This window comes from Arvicanthis niloticus, chromosome 7, assembly GCF_011762505.2.
Source record: "Arvicanthis niloticus isolate mArvNil1 chromosome 7, mArvNil1.pat.X, whole genome shotgun sequence".
NCBI classification, from domain to species: domain Eukaryota; kingdom Metazoa; phylum Chordata; class Mammalia; order Rodentia; family Muridae; genus Arvicanthis; species Arvicanthis niloticus.
In genome coordinates, this window is record NC_047664.1 from 40,311,457 (window position 1) to 40,331,246 (window position 19,790).

The 19,790-nt window shown below is 47.2% G+C and overlaps 2 protein-coding genes across 6 annotated transcripts in view; one reads left to right on the plus strand and one right to left on the minus strand.

Annotated features, from left to right (window-relative positions):
- The window catches only part of Trmt44 (tRNA methyltransferase 44 homolog), a 30,268-nt gene extending 22,012 nt beyond the window's left edge, over positions 1-8,256 (minus strand). The window contains exon 1 of the mRNA XM_076938350.1: positions 8,052-8,256. Coding sequence (XP_076794465.1) covers positions 8,052-8,256 — 205 coding nt within the window. The remainder of the gene's footprint in view (positions 1-8,051) is intronic.
- A 44-nt stretch (positions 8,257-8,300) lies between these two features.
- Positions 8,301-19,790, plus strand: part of Acox3 (acyl-CoA oxidase 3, pristanoyl) — a 32,524-nt gene continuing 21,034 nt past the window's right edge. The window contains exons 1-7 of one of the 5 annotated variants that reach the window (XM_076938351.1): positions 8,355-8,502; positions 9,190-9,356; positions 13,918-14,072; positions 14,411-14,644; positions 15,030-15,104; positions 15,549-15,638; positions 18,948-19,091. In XM_076938351.1, coding sequence (XP_076794466.1) covers positions 13,929-14,072; positions 14,411-14,644; positions 15,030-15,104; positions 15,549-15,638; positions 18,948-19,091 — 687 coding nt within the window. In that variant the 5' untranslated portion in view covers positions 8,355-8,502; positions 9,190-9,356; positions 13,918-13,928. Of the gene's footprint in view, positions 8,503-8,523; positions 8,676-9,189; positions 9,357-13,917; positions 14,073-14,410; positions 14,645-15,029; positions 15,105-15,548; positions 15,639-18,947; positions 19,092-19,790 lie in introns of those variants that run through there. The other 4 variants (XM_034509059.2, XM_034509058.2, XM_076938352.1 and 1 more) reach the window with 4 other exon arrangements.

The following is a 19,790-nucleotide window of genomic DNA, read 5'->3' on the forward strand; positions in this document are numbered from 1 at the left end:
AGGATTCTACAAAGCTGGCTGACTACAACTTCATGATTGTGAAGAATTGGAATTCGGACCCAAAGCCAGCATTACCTTGGTCAGTTGTTTAGCCCCTTCATAGCCATGCATTGCTCACCTCTGTGTCTGACTCCAAATTCTTTGACTGGAATATATCTTTGACTGAAATATATTAATTTGGCAGAACATTACCTCCTGGCAACCCAAAAGATAAGGCTGCCATCAGAAAACATAAGAAACCTATAGCAGAAACGTTCTTACTTTGTTACCTGAGGTCCCCAACAAAGTATTTGTCAAATCCTTTGGAATGTACAAACTATTAGCTTCCACCAACATGAAGGCTAAGAATATCACCAGCAATTTTCCTTTTTTGTTCTACTCCATCTACCTGATGGTACCCATTCATGTATTTTTAAAATACTTTATGGATTCTGTTACTATTTTTAAAAATCATGAAACTGTCACCATGTATGAACATAGCATTTTAACCATAGTCAAATCAGTCTCCAGACTGCCTCCTCATTCCCTTTAAGGTAAAAGCTGTGTTTTGTATGAGCACATCCAACAGCATGCCTCTGCTCTGTGGTCCAAATAGCCAAACCCTCATCCCTTGACCTCCCGCCCCCACAACCTGTTAGCAACATCCATGTAGGCCAAAGTTTCACCTTGTAACCCTGGGTTTCACAATGCCCTTAGGGAGGCGAGCAGATCCAGGAACACTTTACAGCAACTAAACAACTATGGCTGCTTGCTGCTCAAGTAACAGGAGGGGCAGAGTGTAGCTGTGGAAGCCACAGAGGGGTGGTGGGAGCTGGCCGTGGGTGGTAACAGAGAATGATGGTAGCAGCTGCAACATCAATGAGGACAGCATGAGAAGCAGCAAAACAGAGTAGTGGCAACAGTCGTGGCAGTGGTCATAGCAAGAGAGGCAGCCAAAAAGTTAGAGGCCAGCCAGAGCAGAAACCATACAGCGGGGATAGAGTGTGTGTGTGTGTGGAGAGTTGAGGTTGAAGGACAGAAGGCTGTGAAGAGCCTGAAGAATTCCAGAGAGCTGTCGGGATTTAACAGCCAAGGGACTCAGACACCCCACATCCAGGAACTGTTAACACTCATGCAGGATAAGGCTGTGGAATTCTGACACTCTAGCCCTGTAGAAGAACTGAAACACCTGACATTGTAGGGCTAAGGATACCATAACCTTAAACTTACACAGATGTAACACTAGAGGGCGCAAATGATTGCTGCTTATGTTGCGTGCTGCCAAGAACTCAAGGTTAGCATAAGCTAAGGGATACAAAAGCCAGCAAAACCAGAGAGCCCTTGAAGACCTTCCTTTTGCCTCTATCCAGTTAGAGGAAAGGACCGCAGCCTGCTGAATGGTAATACTAACCTATTGGAAGGTGTTTAGTGGTGCTATAGTTGGCAAAGATCAATGTTAGCTCTAGATATTTGTGGGGACTGAGGGTAAGGGCTAAGCAGACCCTGTCTCTGAGAAGCAGCTGATACAAGTCAGTATCCATGGAGCCTGGAAAGCAAAGGTTGTGTGTGTGGGTGGTGGTGGTGGTGGTGATGGTGGTGAGTCAAAGGAGCTAGTGACTCACTGTGACACCTCCAATTTCAAAGGTGTGGTGAGAGCTTAGTGTCATGTGACTTAAAGAGAGTTGATTTGTGCCCTTTCCCAAAAGTTGGACTCCAGAAGACCTGACTGTCTAAAGTCCCAAGGTCTCAGAACCCAACAAAATAGTTCCCGTGCCACTGAACCTTTCACAGTGGGGAAAATAAGCAAGCACATATATTTGTTGTTATTGCCAGGAGTAAAGGACAAAGTTTTCCACAGGGAATGAATGTTTACAGGAAAGACTTCACTGGCTTGGGGCTGCTGGCATAAAGCTGGGCATCACTCCTCGTTTTAGTTGCTATTAGAATATAAAGTGCTTATTTGTTACTTGGGGGATGGGTTTGTCTATTTGTTGTTAAGGCAGGGTCTTTCTGTTCCAAAGTTTCCTGGGCCCTGGTAGCCATAATAGGCCATGTTACCAAGAGCTAGACATCCTACCACATTTACCAAAACAAATTAGGAGACCAAAATTGGTAGATGCTCACCGGGCAGTGGTGGCACACACCTTTAATCCCAGAACTTGGGAGGCAGAGGCAGGCAGATTTCTGAGTTCAAGGCCAGCCTGGTCTACAGAGTGAGCTCCAGGACAACCAGGACTACACAGAGAAACCCTGTCTCAAAAAAAAAAAAAAAAAAAAAAAAAAAAAAAAAAAAAAAAAAAAGATTGGTGGATGCTCAAGTCAGGGCTTGGGAACATGGCACACAGACTATATAATTTATTCCTTACAGCATAGCAAAGCATGGTGCTGGCACTGAGATCCATGGGCAGAGTAAACAGACATTTAGCTCACTGGGATAGTTTCCCCATAAGAAACCTGCATCATCTGCCAGGACACCAGCCCACATCAGATTGGAGGTGCTACAGTGAGTCACTAGCTTCCCTGTCTCTGCACACACACACACATCCCTACACATGCACAACTTTGCTTTCCAGGCTCCATGGATACTGACCTGTTGGATGTCTCTTTTTCTTCCCCAGGCAATGGCTTCTGGCTTTCCAAACTTAGCTCCAAACCTAAGCCTACAGGTTTCTCGGGTCTCTTTTATACCCTTGTAACATGCATCAGTAAAATATGGATTAAAAGATGGTGTGGTGAAACACCTAGAATCCCCAGTTCACACTTTTTTTTTTTGAGACAGGTTCTCCCTATATAGCTCCAACTGGCTTGAAACTCACTCCATAGACCAGGCTAGCCTCAAACTCAGAGATCAGTCTGCCTCTGTCTCCTGAATGCTGAGCTTAAAGGCCCAGCTGGGCACCATCTTTTCTATGTCTGATAGACAAATTAGAGGGCACAATGTCTCTTTTGAATATCTTCACTCCTAGAGGGCATGGTGAAATGGCTTAACTGTTAAGAACACAAGCTTCTTTGATAGGTGCTAATGGTGTATACCTTTAATCTTATCTCTGGGAAAGCAGAGGCAGGCAGATCTCCAAGTTTTAGGCCAGCCTGGTTTATAGAGTGAGTTCTAGGACAGCTAGGGCTACACAGAGAAAATCTGTTCCATAAAAGAAAACAAACAAAAAATACCCCCACAAAACAAAAGAACATTTGATGCTCAGTCATGTAAACTGGGGTTCAGTGTCCAACGTCAATATCTAGCAGCTTCAAAACGCCAGTCATTGGCTCCAAGGGGTTGGATGCCCCCTTCTGTCTTCAATGTGTGCTTGCACTTACGTACATGTGCACGCTCAGAGACACATATACACACACAGACAAAAGCACACATATTTGAATGAAATATTCACTCCTTCCAGGCTAAGTGCATTTCTACACATGGAGGAGGTAGTGACCCTCCAGCCTCTTCCTCCTGAGTGATGGGATTACACGTGTGACACCACACCATCTTTTAGTTCCTATTTCACTGAAACATGTCAAGGGTATGACAAAGACCTAAGAAACCTGTAGGCTTAGGTCTGGAGCAAAGTTGGGAAACCCAGAAGCCACTGCCTGGGGAAGAGAAAGAGCCATCTATTGATCCAGGCCGATGTCCTGGCAGATGCAGATTTCTTATGGGAAACTATCCCACGGAACTAGGTGTCTGTTTACTCTGCTCTCACCCCCAGCATCACACACAGTCCATCTCCCTTTCAACCCCAGTCCCTGGCCTTTTTCCACCACCTACTGAATCCTGCCTCATGGTTTTTGGTTTTCCAAACCAAAGAGCAAATCCAGCCTTAGGGCCTTCCTCCTGGGTTACACATTTCTAGCTCTTCTCTCCCATTTGGTGTTAGCTAAACTGTCCCTCCCCAGGCAGGGCTCCCCACACCAACTAGACACCCCCGAGACACTTTTCCCGCTGCTGTATGTGTCTTCTTATACCCAATTTCGTTTGCTTCCAGTCACCTCCTTCATGAAGGGACACCATTAACTTGCAGCATTATGGCACTAGGATCCTCTGTGGCACATAGGAACCCACCAAGGTTAGGAAGTACGACAGAACTGCGGAGCACAGAGATGTCCTGCAACAGCTTCTGGGAGAAGCAGATCCTAGCCTTCATGGAGAAAAAACCAGCAAGATCCAGGATAGACTGAGATCTGAGTTACTTCCTGACTAGAACCTGTGGTGGTGGTGATGGTGAGGATTTTTTCTGTCTGCCTTCTGAGGATGCCAAGCTAGCAACACATTCCTCCTCAGATCTCATTATTTCTGGGCCACTTATCAGAAAGTGTCCAGAAAAAAGAGATCCACTTAACTGCTGAGCCATCTCTCCAGCTCCTTTCCCTTTTTAAATAAATGGACTGTATTTCTGAGCATGTGTCCCTAGTGCACCCCTGTGACCACTGAGCTGACACCTGGGTTTTGGCATTAAGCATTTGTTTTCTCTTCCTTCTTTTTATCTCTTTTTGGATCTCTGCCAAAAGCCTAACCATGCTTTCCCTGATACTCTGGGCTTTCTCATGGTTTCTATGACTTCCATGTTTAAAGACATGGCTTCCCACTTCCCACTTCCCTCTTCCCACCTTGTGTTTTCTGGAATAAAGATTATGGAGAGAATATTGCCTGCGATTGCAGCAATCCAGGTAAGGAGCTTGCACAAACACATCTGTGTGTCTTCACCAATGAGCTGGTGCCAAGCCCTGCAGCAAGACCTTGTTATAGATGCATTATGTGAAGTTCCCTGTGGTCCCCAGCTTAGCAGATAGGCTGTGATCAGTCAGGCTATGCAGCCAGGTTACAATGCTCTCCTATTCCCACAGAAGCTCTTTTGACTCCCGAGAGCTTTTCTTTTCATCTCGATAACCCTTCCGATTGGATGGTTGGGGTTACAGTGGGGTTTTCCCCTCCACTGGTTCACACCAGGAACATTCACCATGACTAAAAGGTTTCAACCTGTGTGTGTGTATCTTACAACCCAGAACTCTTTTGGGCTGTCCACTGCTGTACAGGAGTTTACAACTAGGAAGCTGATGTGGGTGGTCCTGGCAGGGCTGTCACCAGCCACGGTTGGTGCTAAATCCTCACCTCATGTTCTCACTGAGTGATGTGGTGACTGTTCCCTATTACTGGGAATCTTGAATTAATTATGGAGGTGTGGTAGTGACGGGTTATGTTGAAAGACAAGTGACTAGAATGTGGGAATAAGCAGTGACAATGTACAGTCAGGTGTGTTGTCACATACCTGTCTACCAAGCAGAAGGATCAGGAGTTGAAGGGTATTGTGAGCTATATGACAAGTTTGATGCCAGCCCAGGCTACATGAGACCATCTCAAGCAATAGCACCAACAAACAAAACTATGAAAATCCTTGCAGGTGCCAGTGACAGCCAACAGAACAAATGACTAAAAACCCAGCAGGGGCTTGCAGGGCATTGGAATGAGGTGGAGGAAACCAGCAGGGGCTGGCAGGGCACTGGAATGCAGTGGAAGAAACCAGCAGGGGCTGGCAGGGCACTGGAATGAGGTGGAGGCAAAGGTGAACACCCACGGAGCAGGAGCAGGGTCTGCTGGCAGGCCTCCTGCATATACTGCCAGGTCACTTTTCAACGAGTCCTACCCTCAGCCTATCTCCCTTGGAGCTGTGTGCCACTGCACTTGGAGCTTCTTGGCAGGCACATCAGGAAGTAACTACAGAGGCAAGGGCAAATCCCTGTCTCTCCTGTAACATGAAACCCTTCTAATTTTATCAGTCTGCCCCTGAGAACAGCAAGGTTCAGTTCCTCCCCTCAAGACCATCCTGCAGTATCACTGTTCCATGGGTTCAACGCAGAGGTGTCCAATGAATTCTTGGTCACACACAAGCTTGGGTGTGTCCTGGGATCCAGGAAGGGGGCCTTGGAGTTACAAACTGGAGAACATAAGCAAATGCTACCAAGAGATCTTGAAGTAAGCCAGACCGGAGCTGAGAAAGACTGATTTGACACGATCTTGTTATGTCAGCCAGCCTGCCTTGAAATTTATGATCCTCCTACCTCTGCTCCCCTAGTGCTGGTATCGCAAGGAAGGCCACCATCATACTGGATTAGGGCAAGTCTTTAACGCAGTTACCATAGAACTAAATAAACAGTGGAACAATGGGATCCAAACTTGCTGAGCCTGCCCTGAGAAGAAATGATGGGCAGAGGCAGAGAACTGGAGAACTTTGAAAGCGGAAGCTGGGTAGGGAGAGCAGAGAGAGAGAACGTGCACACTGGAGGGAGGGTGTTTGGACCATACTTTCTAAGTTTCCTCTACATGCTTATCTGCTACAATGATGCCCATCCTCTATGGAACTGACAGTGAACAGTTCTCTTCCCACCCATCCGACTCCACTGCTGCCTCGCTCACCAGTAACTCTGACCCTTCCTCTGGCTCCCACAGCTGCTTGAAAATGTCTCTTCTCACCCTTACTCCTGGAAGGAGCCTGAATGAGAATCAAATGGAGTTCATTTATGTCAACAAACTTCCAACAAAACCAAGTCAGGAGACCTGGGGATGATTCTAGGTAATGTTTGCTTCTTAACAAAATCACAGCACTGCACAAAAATCCTTCCCTAAGAATGCTGGTCTGGCAACTGCCATCAGCCTCAGAGGGACACCACACTTCTTATCTGTCCTCAGGGGTAAGAACCTTCCCAAAAACTTTCCCAAAGACCCCATACAACAGTCCATACACTCCTGATCTGCTCATACGCCTATGCTCCATCATGGCTCACATATCCTAGATAGCAATTCCATTGTTGCTGAGGAAAACCTTAATTTTAGGGAGTCAAACTCCTACTGCTCATCAAAACTGATAAATCCTAAGGAAACAATGTTTTCCTCATGTTAACACATGAATCAGACTTCTTATTAGCTGTGTTTGGACAAAACTTGTGAGCTACATATGACTTTTGTAATGAATGGGTACCTTGTTACTCTAACTTTGGAAAAACAATAGCATGTATTTTTGCAGGCCATTCTGGGCAGCCCTATGAACTCAAGGACTCCTTGAAATGACAGAGTTCAAGTTATAAATGCTGGTGGAGACTGAATGTCCATTCTGATTGTTTAGCAACACAGAAGACATTCTTACGAGCTGTTCAGGCACTATGAATGTGACTGGGTAGGAGTGCTTTTTTGATTCTGGAAACTTCTAGGCTAGAGCGGGCATCCAGGGTTGGTAGCTGCTGTCTTCTGTCCTTGCCGCCAGGTTACCCTGCTTGGTGATGGGAGGCACTGTGACAACTGCACACCAGGTGGGAAGGATGTATTTGTTGTTGGTTTATTGAGTATATTTGGTGTGTGTTTATGGTAGGAACAATCACATTCTTCAGGCTGCCCCCTTCAGTCATTTCCCTGTGCTGATATTATTATTACTATTATTATCATTATCATCATCATTATTATTTTTAGTATAATGTGTGCGGGCACAAATATACCAGGGAATACTCCCGGAGGTTGAAGGACTTCTTTCTGGAGTCAGTCCTCTCCACTACGAGTTCATGAGGCATGTTCAGGATGCCCTACTTTCCAATAGGAAAGCCCCACTGACACCTGTGACTGCAAGTGTGTTCTGAGTCAGAGTCATAAATTCGATAACTGCTTTGGACAAAGTAGTTATGCAATTAGGCAAGCAGCTCCCATCCTCAGCTGACAACGGTAGAGTCCACTTGTGTCTGGTCCCAATGCCTCAAACCTGTCTCTAAAACAAAATTCAGCATCTTTCTCTTCCCCCTAACTCCATTATCCATCATTTTTGTCCCTTTCAAAGGCAATCGCTGAACCCACTCAGGCACACACTTCCTCTCAGCCGTACCCACTCAGGCACACACTTCCTCTCAGCTGTACCCACTCAGGCACACACTTCCTCTCAGCCGCACCACAAAATCCTGGCTGGACCAGTGATGAAAGTCCGCCAGCAGCTGCTAGCTCAGAAACGCCTAGCCAGGAGTGCGCTGAGCAGTTCTGCAGTGACTTCAGGAATCTGCCAACCAGAGCACTATTTAGGAGTTCCTGACAAGGAGGTCACCTGGGAAAATAGGAGCAATTCTGAGTAAGGTGAACCTCAAAGGAGCCGCGGTCCAACTCTCCCGGAAGTGCTCCCAGAGCCACGAGAGGCCTGGACCAAAACACGACAGCTCTGACCGAAGGCGGTTTCTGAATAAGCCCGAGGCCTCTAACCAGGGAGAAGACAACCAGGATGAAATCCTGTAACTCCAAACCCGGAACCGCATTTGAGTTGAGCTCTCGGAAGCGCCCGCGTTTCCCAGGCGACGAGGCGGCTCGGAATGATGACGCAAGGCTTCAGCCGGCAGCAACCCGAGTCAAGGGAGGGATGACGTCACGTTCGGAGATGGTGGGGCATGGGCGGCACCACCAGCCTGCTCCGCCCTCAGAGGCCAGGATATTCCTGGTAAGTTGTGTCCGTTGGACACCGGGTTGACTAGGACCACGGACCTCACCCAAGCTGGATCCAGGAGGTGAGGACATGACCAGGCCCGGGAGATTGCAGACAGGACAGGGTTTGCAGGAGCCCAGGTTGGGGTGACTGCTGGAGTTTACACTCGCTAGTGGGAGAACGAACTGACCGCAGCTTTTTAGAATCTGCCCCACGGCGCGGAGATATTCCAAGACAGACAGAACAAAGTTAGCTGTAAGTTGAATTTGTTTGTAGTGTCCGAGGACTGCTCCCCACTGTGCACGGGCAGGACAGTATTTATACTTCTCAAGTGCATTGAACTCTGGACCTAGCAAATTCTTAGGAAGCGCTCTACCGCTGCTCTACACCTGAGACCTTGCTCAGACTGGCCTTGAACTCTATCCTCCTGGCTCAGTCTTGGCATCAGTCAGGACCATAGACCAATCCATTATGTTCAGCATAGCACTGACTTTTAAAAGTGGGATCAAGAAGAGGAACAGAAACAAGGAACAGAAACTGGTGAAGATTTGGTCATCTGCTACTTTGTTGTAAGACTGAAGCAGAGAGAGGAAATCCTTACCATAAGGCTAGGTGCTACCAATCTCCCAGGGGTCCTGAAAGTTTCAGTCTGATAACGGAATGTGTGATGTTAATGACTCCACGTTGGTTGGGTCTGGTCTGTTGGGGACATCCGTATAGGACTTCAGACCCAAACTAGGGCCTTATAATTTTTTTTTATTTTTAATAGACTAAAAGACTGGAAGAAAGTTGTGTCAGAACAATGATAATGAAGCTGCTATTTACCCCAGGAAACATCCCAAGTGCCCGATTTGAGTCCAGGAACATTTGTGGCAGACATTACCCTGTGTGCACAGTTAGCGTTGCTTCTGAGAAACAGGGAGGCAGAGCAACTTGGTAAATTCACTGGATTGGTAAACTGTATCATTGAGATTGGAGCAAAGGCAGCTTGGCTCTGTGGGCTGTGTTTGTCTAATCGGTACCAGTATGGATGTATTGGTAGCCTCCTGTGGCTTGGGAATCTTTGGGAGCTGGTGAGGATCTGGGATCTAGACCAAAGCACGCTGTTCCTTTGCCACAGATGCTTTTGATTGAGTAGAAATCCACTTTCTCATTGCCTATGATGGCCTGTGTTAGTCAGGGTTTTCTAAAGGAAAGGAACTGATAGAATGAATATATACATATGTGATGTTTATATGTATAATTTAGGAAAAGAACTGATAGAATGAATATATATACGTATTCATACACATGTGATATTTATATATATAATTAATTAGGTTGGCTTACAGGATGTGGCCTGGGCACTGTAACGATGGCCGCCTCACTCTGAGAGGCCAAGAATCCAGTAGTTGCTCAGTCCATGAGGTTGAATGTCACAGCAGTCCCAGCTTTGGGGCTGTGGTCCTGGAGGATTTCTGGGGAGCTGCTGGTCTTTAGTCTACATTGGAATCCTGAAGAAGTGGTTCTGATACTGGGGAGGAGTGCTGCAGCAGCAGACTAGATGATCTTGCAGGTGAGAGTGAGAGCAAGCAGGCAAAAAGCAAAGTTTCCTCCTGTTTCCTTTTTTTTTTTTTTTTTTTTTTTTTTTTTTTTTTTTATCTGAAAGGCACCACCAGAAGGGGTTCCTGCTTCAGATTATCTGAAGAAGAAAATCTTTCACGAGAATGACCAGAGGTTTGTGCTTTAGTTTATAGATGTAGTCAAACTGGAGATTAGTATTAACATGCCTTATCAAAAAAGATTTTGCAACTCTAAGATCACGAAGATTGGCTTCTCCATTGTCTTCTAAGAGTTTGGTCTGGTTTGTACAGGTAGGATCAGTGCCATAGGGAGGTGATTTTGTGTATGTGAGAACCTTGTCCTTTCCACAGTTGTTGAAAAAAATGGCTTCTTCTCATTGAATTACTGTGGCGTACTAATTAAGAAGTGAGTGACAACGTGTACAAGGGTGACCTTTTTTACTCGGGGTCTCGTGTAAGTGTAAATGTGTGTGTATATGTATGTGTGTACATGTGCCTGTGTGTGTACACCTGTGTGCATGTGCCTATGTATGTACTTGTGTGTGTGTACCTGTTTGTGTGTATACCTGTGTGTGTGTGTGTGTGTACAGCCAGAGGACATCTTATCTGAGCCAGCCCTCTCCTACCATGCACGTAGATCAAATTCCATGCATCACCCATGCCCCCTTAAACTTTTTGAAATTTCTGTTTTATTCATTTATCCCCTGGGGCAGAGGCTCACTCATGTCATAGCATGGATGTAGGGGGAGGTCACAGAACACACTGGGAGAGTTGCTTCTCTCCCTCCACTATATGGGGCCCCTGGAATTGAACTCAGGTCTTCAGGCTTGACAGCAAGTGCCTTTATGGCTAAGCCATCTTGCCAGCCCCTGCCCCCCTTCTAAAAATTAAGTCTGGAACTCTAGTCCATGGGATGATGTTCTCATGCTTAGCTTGGGTCTTCCCTCAGTTAAAGCTTTCTGGAAATAACCTTAGCTACACACAGAGATAAGTTGGTTTTTTGTTTTTTGTTTTCTCTCTCAAGATTCCAGATGCAGTCAAGCTGTAAGGTTTGACCATCCCAGAAGGTGAAGGCAGAAGAGGCTACGTGTATTGACCAGCTTTGTCAAACTAGACTTGCCTGAGGCTGTTTATGTGCTGCCTACACCTTTAGGTGGTTCCAGCCCCCATTGTGCATATCTGACAATGGCTTTGTTAGTTGTTGATCTTGTCTGCCAGCCATTAGATATTGGCTGGTTTTGACAGAAGACTGATTAAGTCAGGTAGTTCATTTTGACCTTGAAGGTGTGTTCTAATTGCTATTAGTTAAATTAATCTCTCTTCTCACAGGTGCCAAAATCTTGGCTGTCTGTTTACAGCAGTGCTTTTTAACTTAATGCTGCAACCCTTTAATACAGTTCCTCATGTTGGGGTGATCCCCAACCATAACATTATTTTCATAATAATTCTCAGCTCTCATAATTTTGCTACTGTTATGAATCATAATGTAAATATCTGTGCTTTCCAGTTATCTTAAGAGACCCCTGTGAATGGGTTGTTTTATTCCCAAAGGGTTCAAGACCCACAGGTTGAGAACCATTGGTCTATAGGCTGGTCTTGATTATCTTTCTTAAACTGAGGAAGGATCATGTGATGATTTGTATATGCTTGGCCCAGGGAGTGGCACTATTAGGAGGTGTAGCCTTGTTGGAGTAGGTGTGTCACTGTGGTCATGGGCTTAAGACCCTCACCCTAGCTACCTGGAAGCCAGTCTTCCACTAGCAGCCTTCAGATGAAAATATAGAACTCTCAGCTCTGCCTGCACCATGCTTGCCCAGATGCTGCCATGCTCCCACCTTAATGATAATGGACTGAGCCTCTGAACCTGTAAGCCAGACCCAACTAAATGTTGTGTGCAGGAGGATCCCAAGGAGGTCTGAAGTTTTAGACACCCTGGAACTGGAGACAATTGCAAGCCAGTATGTGGTTGCTGTAAACCAAATCTGTATCCTCTGCTAGGCAGTAAGCACTTAAAACACCAGGCCATGGCTCCAGCTCTGGCTTCATTCTAACCCTTACACTCCCCTTTTACCTGGTGTCCTGTTCCACTGTAGCATATGTGGGTAACTGGTAGTTTTCTGCATGGACCTTTCCTGCTTACTGCCTCTGGGCTAACTCTGACTTGTGTGTTCCTTCAGTCCCTCTAGTTCATGACAGGTGCTGATGTCCCCTCTGCCTCCTGATCAGAGTCTGGCCTTTCTCTTTTCTAGGAGCATTCTGGTGGTCATTTTCCAGTCCCGTGAGTCGTTATAAGGACATAGGTTTTGTTCCTGGAGTTTTGTCTGTTGTCCTGTTGCTTTGGGCCCTTGCTCTCAGTTTTGACTGTTTTCTCCCTCTGGTCTTGTATTTAGTGGCTCCTGTTTCTGTGGGGACAACCTGTTTGGCTTAGAGTTGGGGAGAGTCTTGTAGGACTTAGTCGTCAGAGGGTGGGTGCTCAGTCTCACCATGTACCTGCTGTCCCTGTCACATAGGAAAACATGGCTCAGTGGTTAAGAGCACTGGCTGCTCTTCCAGAGGACTCAGATTCAACCGCCCCCCCACCCCCTGCCAGCATGGCAGCTCACAACTCTCTGTAACTCCAGTTTTAAAGAATCTGGCACCCTCATAGACACATGCAGGCAAAACACCAATGCACATTTTAAAAGAAAAACAAGCAAAAACCAAACCACCAGCTCTGTGACTACAGCAGTCTTGCCCGAGACTATTCGAACAGTTACCTCAGTGGATTCCAAAGGTCTTAGAGCCTCATGCCTGGATTTGGCTTTCAGACTATTGTTGGTTAGAGCATAAGCCCGTTGCCTCTATTGCATGTGAATCAGATCTCTAGAAGAGTACCCAGTTTATTTAGAGAATTCCAGAACAGTCCTTTAGTGACCAGGACTTACCTGCTTTGTGAGTGGGATGCCTGAGTGTTGAATACACACCAGCACAGGAACCTGTAGTCACAGCTTCTCTGTCCAGTGGCCTGTGTCCAGGTGAACAGGAACATTGAGTGTTATGAGTGGCCAGAACCCAGAGGGACAGTTTCCTGCTTCTTGGCCTAGTGACCCAGAGGGACTTGAACTTCCTGCTGATGCAGATCACAGTGTCCTCAGGCAGGCACTTGTAACAAGAGAGTGAGCCCCAGGCTGGCCTGTCTGTAGCTACCAGGTTTCTTACAGCCTGTTTCCCTGGCCCTGTTTCCCACTCCATTAGCAGATGGCTTAGCTGTGCCCTGTGTCCTCATTGCCTGATCAGGAGTGCAGTCCAGGAGATGGGAGCTGCCTCACCTCCCTTTTGGACACTGGTACTTCCAGGCTTCACTATCCTTGCTGCTGTTGCTGGTGCCCCAGTCCCAAGGGGCATTGAACTGGGATCAGAAGACCTGGAAGGGGGGGGGGGAGGCGAGGGATGCAAGAAACCGACAGCTGTCTAGAGTCTGATCAAGCTGTCAAATTTTAATTTTTCCACATGGGGGGTTATATACACATAGAAGTAGGATGTGGGGAAGGGGATGATGTAATGTCTTCTTTGTTTTTTGGGGGGGGCACAGGTGTTCTCAGAGGGAGGACAGATGTCTTTCAGAACAGGATATTGTCTGGTTGAAGAATTCACAGAAGAAGCAGGGCAGAACAGGTCACTATGTACCTGTCCATAAGATCTATTGTTCATTTGTTCTTATCTAGGCTGGTACTTTCCCACCAGAGCTGCCTGTCTACGAGATCTATAGCTATCTGTTCTAGGGTTAGTGCTTTCCCACAGAGACCAAGACTTTGTGTCAGTAGGCATGTATGGCTAACTTAGGCCTATGGCTGACTTAGGCCATTAATGTATAAGCAAGGTCGCTCCCAATACCTGGGTTTGCTCTTGTTTTGATGTTGTGCAGCTGTTCACAGTGGGTTTGGTTCTCTGTGCAGGTGACAGTACCATGGGATCCCCACTGGAAAAAAGAGACAGTGCTTTATGGTCAGACATCCCCAAGGGCCCCCTTAGTGCCTACCGAGCAAAAGCCTCCTTCAACTCCAAGGAGCTGCTGCTCTTCTGGGACGGCCAGGATGTACTCCAGTTCAAGGTGAGGTCTGCATGGAGCCTGGTCATGTCTCTGCTCCCTGATATAGCCCAGTGGCCTTCCTAGCCCTGATTGTTCTGTAGGATGGGTGGGTCTTGGGACAGGGATGGGTGGGACATCCCTTACCCGAGGATGGTCCCTAGGATGCCAGGGGAAGGAATGGACAAGACTCTGAAATCCCCATGTCTTCCTTTCATCTGGGATGGATGTTTTTATCTGAGGATTTCTGGGTCAGACTAGGTCTTAGGCAGTCAATGGCCCCGAGAGAAACCAACTGCATAGAAGCATGTGAAATCCCACCTTTGGCTTTCAAGTTAGCACCCTGTGCTCTGTGTTTACAGAAAACGATCTTCTCAGCTTTGGAGAATGACCCTCTCTTTGCCCGCTCATATGGGGACGATCTGCCTCTAGAGAAGCTGCGAGAACTGAACTTCCTTCGCTGCAAGCGGGTCTTTGAGTATGGCTTCTTCAACCTGGAGGACCTGCTAAAGAACCCCCTGAAGATTCTAGTATTCATTAACTGTCTGGGCATGTACGACTGGTCCCTGGCCAACAAATGTGTCCTCCACATGTTGGTGAGTATGTGGCAGAGGGCAGGGAACTCCTCTGCCCACACAGGGCCACACACATCAGACACAAACCACAGCCATGTGGCTCTTAAAATATACAGCATTTAAAATTTAGTGACAAGATCAGATTTTCAGCTTTTGGTGTAGATTTGCACCCATGAATTCTTGGATAAAATATGTATATTTAGAATGTACAGTCCATTAGGAAGAGGTGTACCTGGGATGGGTGTGGGGTGGGCATGGGGTGGGTGTGGGCGTGGGGTGGGTGTGGGGTGGGTGTGGGGTGGGTGTGAGGTAGGTGTGGGGTGAGTAGGTGTGGGGTATGCTTGCCCTGAGGCAGAAGCCGCAGCACCCACCTCCATCCTTACCCTTGACCTGTGCTACATTTCAGGTTTTTGGAACCACAATTCTCAGTTCTGGTTCTGAGCAGCACTTCAAGTACCTTGAGAAGATCTATAACCTGGAGGTAAGTTGGCCACGTGAGCTGTAAGCCCAGTGTCATCACCATACTTAGCCATGGACAGGGCAGGCCACAGGAGAGACCTGGGGGGCCAGGCCCTGCTCATAGGAGTGCTCTCGGGCTGGTGTTTTTCCTTGCCCACCCTGCCTACCGGCAGACTTAGCTTTCCTGTCTGACTGAATCTCTCTGACCTCCTTTGACTGTAAAGATTTTTGCAGCCTATGTTCAACATAGCATAGGCTATGGCATCTATGCCAGCAAGTGGGAATGGTATCCAGTGCAACAGGCTGTCTCACTCATGCCTTAGGTTATGTAGGGAGGTGTGGCTGGGCTCCTGGCTTCAGTCTTCTAGGGCTCGGGGTGGGGGTGGGGGGTGGGGGCAAGGTCCCTATAGGACTACACACAGGAACACACCTCTTACCTGGTGTCACTGTGTGCTTTGACATTTAGATTTTTGGCTGTTTTGCTCTCACTGAACTGAGTCATGGGAGTAATACCAAGGCTATGCGAACGACAGCTCACTACGATCCTGCTACCCAGGTAGGTTCTGGATTCCCCTGGGCCCTGGATGGAACACAGGAAATGTAAATGGACAAGAGTTAATCAAGCATGTTGTCCCCTTACACACTTTCATTAGAGAGGCCACTGAAAACAGGCCTTGTACTGAGGCATGAAGTTTTTACCTTCCACACTGAGCAAACGGGTATGGGACCCCATGGAGAGTCAGATCCTCTGTGGGTCTCCCTGCTCTCATGGATCCTTGGCTGATTCAGTCCATGAGAGCAGAAGGAATAGAGATGGGTGAGCGGGGGTGAGGGGGGGGGGGTGGGGTACGTTCAGTGAAAGACCACAATGGGACCAGCTATCGGATCAGGAGGAGATCAACTTTATTTCGGGTGATTCAAGGCTTATAAAGTTTTGGGGGACTGAGGGTGGGTGCCGATGACCAGCATCAGCTTGAAGAGTGGTTCCTGAGAGAAGGGATGTTTGAAAGCAGTGAAAAAATTTCTTCTAAGTCACAAGCTGATAGACTGTGATTTGCTGGAGACAGCTTTCCAGACAGTCCTCTGCTTGAGGGAGCTTTCTCTGGCTAGAAAAAAAAAATTATAAAATTTTTCTGGATAGCTCATCTTTTGCAGACCAAAAGCCCAGTCTTTTATTTACATATCAATTAGATTGTTCACCCCAGGTTCCCCTTTGATTATTCTATGAATCAGCATCCCCTCACCCAAGATCCCTGATTTTTGGAAAAAAGACAGCAAATACATTACTTTTTTTTTTCTTCCTAAACATTGCAAGTGAATTCAGAGTTCTGCCTGCCTTTGTAAGCACAGACATAATAAGATAGCTGGGTGGACTCTTGCTCTGAGATCACCATTCCTACCATGCCTGGGCCTAACCTTGCTCTGTCCCAGGCTGACCTTGAACTCAGGAATCGGCCTGCCTTTGTAAGTACAAACAATAAACTTATCTGGGTGGGATCTTGCTCTTCGATTGATCGCTACTCCCTAAATCTCTTTAGCTCCTTCCTGAGTATCTCTCTGACAAGCTGACTCTCAGTGCCGCTGCCTCTGTTCTTTTAAGTCTATGAAGCTCCTTATACAGTTCATAGTGCATCCTTATATTTTGCATAGTTGAGAAATTGTATATCCTTGAACTTATATTTTCAGAGTTCTTTCCCACAAAGGGCTGTCCTGAAGGTCTCAGGTCTCAATGTTTACCATTTTGCTAAGACATTAGACATACCCTTGCCTCCTGAACTTGTGCTGTCTCTGATTATCATGAGTTCATTAATCTTGGCAGAGTGAACATTCCCAAAGGAGGAACATGAGAATATGTACATTATTATATAAACAAACCTTATACTCACAATAACTGTGAACACTCATGGAGGCCCTCGCCCTGCTGATTCTGTCCCAGGGGTGGGAACTATGTCACTTGCATGGCCATGTAGGTTTCGGCAAGTAGGAACATCCAGAGTTGTCAAAGGTCATCTTGTCATGGCAGACTTCATTAGCAGAGTTTTCCCACAATACTCATTCTTCATGAGGTGTCCCAAAGGAGGGTAATTCTTCCCAATCCCCAGCCCTGAGGCCTGCCTTGCCTATTCTTGTAGGCCTCTTGGTGGCTGAGCAGGCTGCCCTGCCCACTGCTGCCCAGATGCTCTGCTCCTTGCCACATTTCTGGCATCCTTGTGACACCTCTGTTGCTGACCACCTGTGGAGCATTGCTATGCACTACTCTGTGTGGACACTGCTCTGCAGGGAGGCACTGTCCACGCCTGGTCCTTGAGAAACTCCTGATATGCAGGGTGGGAGGGACATGAGTCTTGTCTTAGTTTTGGGGTTTATTGCTGTGAAGAGACTCCCATTCTTAGCCAAAATATCACAAGAACAGTCTTTAGGCCACATACTAAAATTCTTCTCTGCAACCCTTTTGAGCTGAGCCCCCACAGTTCAAGTAACCCTCTGCACCACTGCCTTCTATGTTCATACTAAGACAGCCCATTAAGCCCCACTTACAGTGTTCAATTGCTTTTCAAAGTCCCAAAATGTTCATATTCTACCAAACAAAAGCTTGGTCAGGCCTACCACAACAATACCCCACTCTTGGAAACAACTTCTGTCTTAGTTTGGGTTTTACCGTTGTGAAGAGACACCATGACCACAGCAACTCTTACAAAGGAAGACATTTAATTGGAGCTGGCTTACAGTTTCAGAGGTTTAGTCCATTATCGTCATGGTGAGAAGCATGGCGGCATGCAGGCGGACATGGCGCTGGAGAAGGAGCTGAGAGTTCTACATCTTAATCCACAGGCAGCAGAAGTGATTGTAAGCCACATTAGGTGTAGCTTGAGCATATGGGACCTCAAAGCCCACCACCACGGTGACACACTATCTCCAACAAAGCCACACCTACTCCTCCAAGGCCACACTTCCTAATAGTGCCACTCCCTGTGGGCCAGGTATTCAAGCACATGGGGGCCATTCCTACTAGAACCACCACAGGTCTCAAATGTCAGGGATGGTCAGTGTAGAGTGGGGCATGGAAGCCCCCTTTTTCCACTCATCTGAGGACTGTGTCCCACTACCACTTTCCTTCATGTGCTGTTGGTGGGGTGTCTCGCTCCTCTTACTAGATGGCATGTGATAGATCTATGTGTAGAAAATTAAGCTTAGTGCTCAGCACTTGTACACTGTCCATTCATCCACATGGCTGATGGTGGACCCTGGCCTGGGCTGCTGTATAGTGGAAATAGAGTGGACCGTACCATGCACAGTCCTGCCAGGGCGGGACCACCGTGCAGGCTGTCATACCTGCCAGCACATAGGCCCCCCGTAGTTTCTTGCCTGCTTCTTGACAAAGACTTTCTGATACCTTGACCCTGTCTGCTCCCATTGTACTTTGGTGCCTGTGGCTTCTGTGGGACTTGTGGGAAGCCTGTGTTGACTGCTGGCTGAGGACAGTGCCCCATGGCCTTACCTTAGGCTGTGGGTCAATTGCTGACTCAGCAGAACTCGACCTTGCAGGCACCATGCATTAGCAGTCAGAACGGCATGTGGCAAGGGGTCAAACAAACTCTACTGGGAGAGTGTGGCCAGTGTCAGCCTCTATGGGTGACAGCCAGTAGTTCATCATGTGAGACTGAACCTCACTTTCCATTTTCTTTGTAAGGTAATCATGAAAAAAAAAAAAAAGTCAACTTGGCCCACGCAGGAAATACAGTGTTTAGTCCATTTTTTCTGTTGGCTCCGAGGCTTGGAACATAGGGGTTAGCCTGCTGTGGAGGGAAAGCCCATTTTCCGGTCTCAGCTGCTGATTACAAGGCTGCCAATCTCCCCTTCACAGGAATTTATCTTGCATTCCCCGGATTTTGAGGCTGCCAAATGTTGGGTGGGCAACCTGGGCAAGACGGCAACTCATGCAGTGGTGTTTGCCCAGCTATACATGCCAGACGGCCAGTGCCACGGGCTGCATTCCTTCCTGGTGCAGGTAAGATCTGGGCGGGGCTGGCACCGATGGACAGTTAACTTGTAGCCGCATGTGTCTTCAGGCAGATGTGTACTGCTGTGGAAGATGCTTGTGCTGATTCTCGGCTTCCTGCAGGCTTCTTGTAGCAGGCTTCCATTTCAGCTCGCAGAGATGCAGTATGCCAGAGCCTCTGTGAGCAATGCTCAGAGCAGGCCTGCTGTTATGGCACATGTCAGGACACCTCAGTGACACCGCACCATCCCCCTCCAGCTGAGTACCTGTATAGACACCTGCAGGGTTGGCAGTCTTGTGCGTATCATAGGAAATGGACAGGTGAATTGCACAATTAATATTTTTGAGTTAAGCATGACCTTAGCTATTTTTACTTTTCACTTTGGAATTCTTTCCAGATGAACTGGAAACTGCCACTAGTCATATTATTTTTCAAAGATTTTTCTATTTTATGTGCGTCCGTGTGTGTGTGTGTGTGTGTGTGTGTGTGTGTGTGTGTACAGAGTGCTTGAATATATGCACCACATACAGGCAGTCCCAGCAAGGGCCAGAAGAGGGTATGAGATGCCCTAGAACTGGAAGCACAGCCAGTTGTGAGCTGCCTGATGTTGGTGCTGGGAACCAAACCTGTGTTCTCTGCAAGAACTACTGAGCCATTCCTCCAGCCACTGAGTGGGGGTTTTTGTTTGATCTTTTGGAAAACAAACA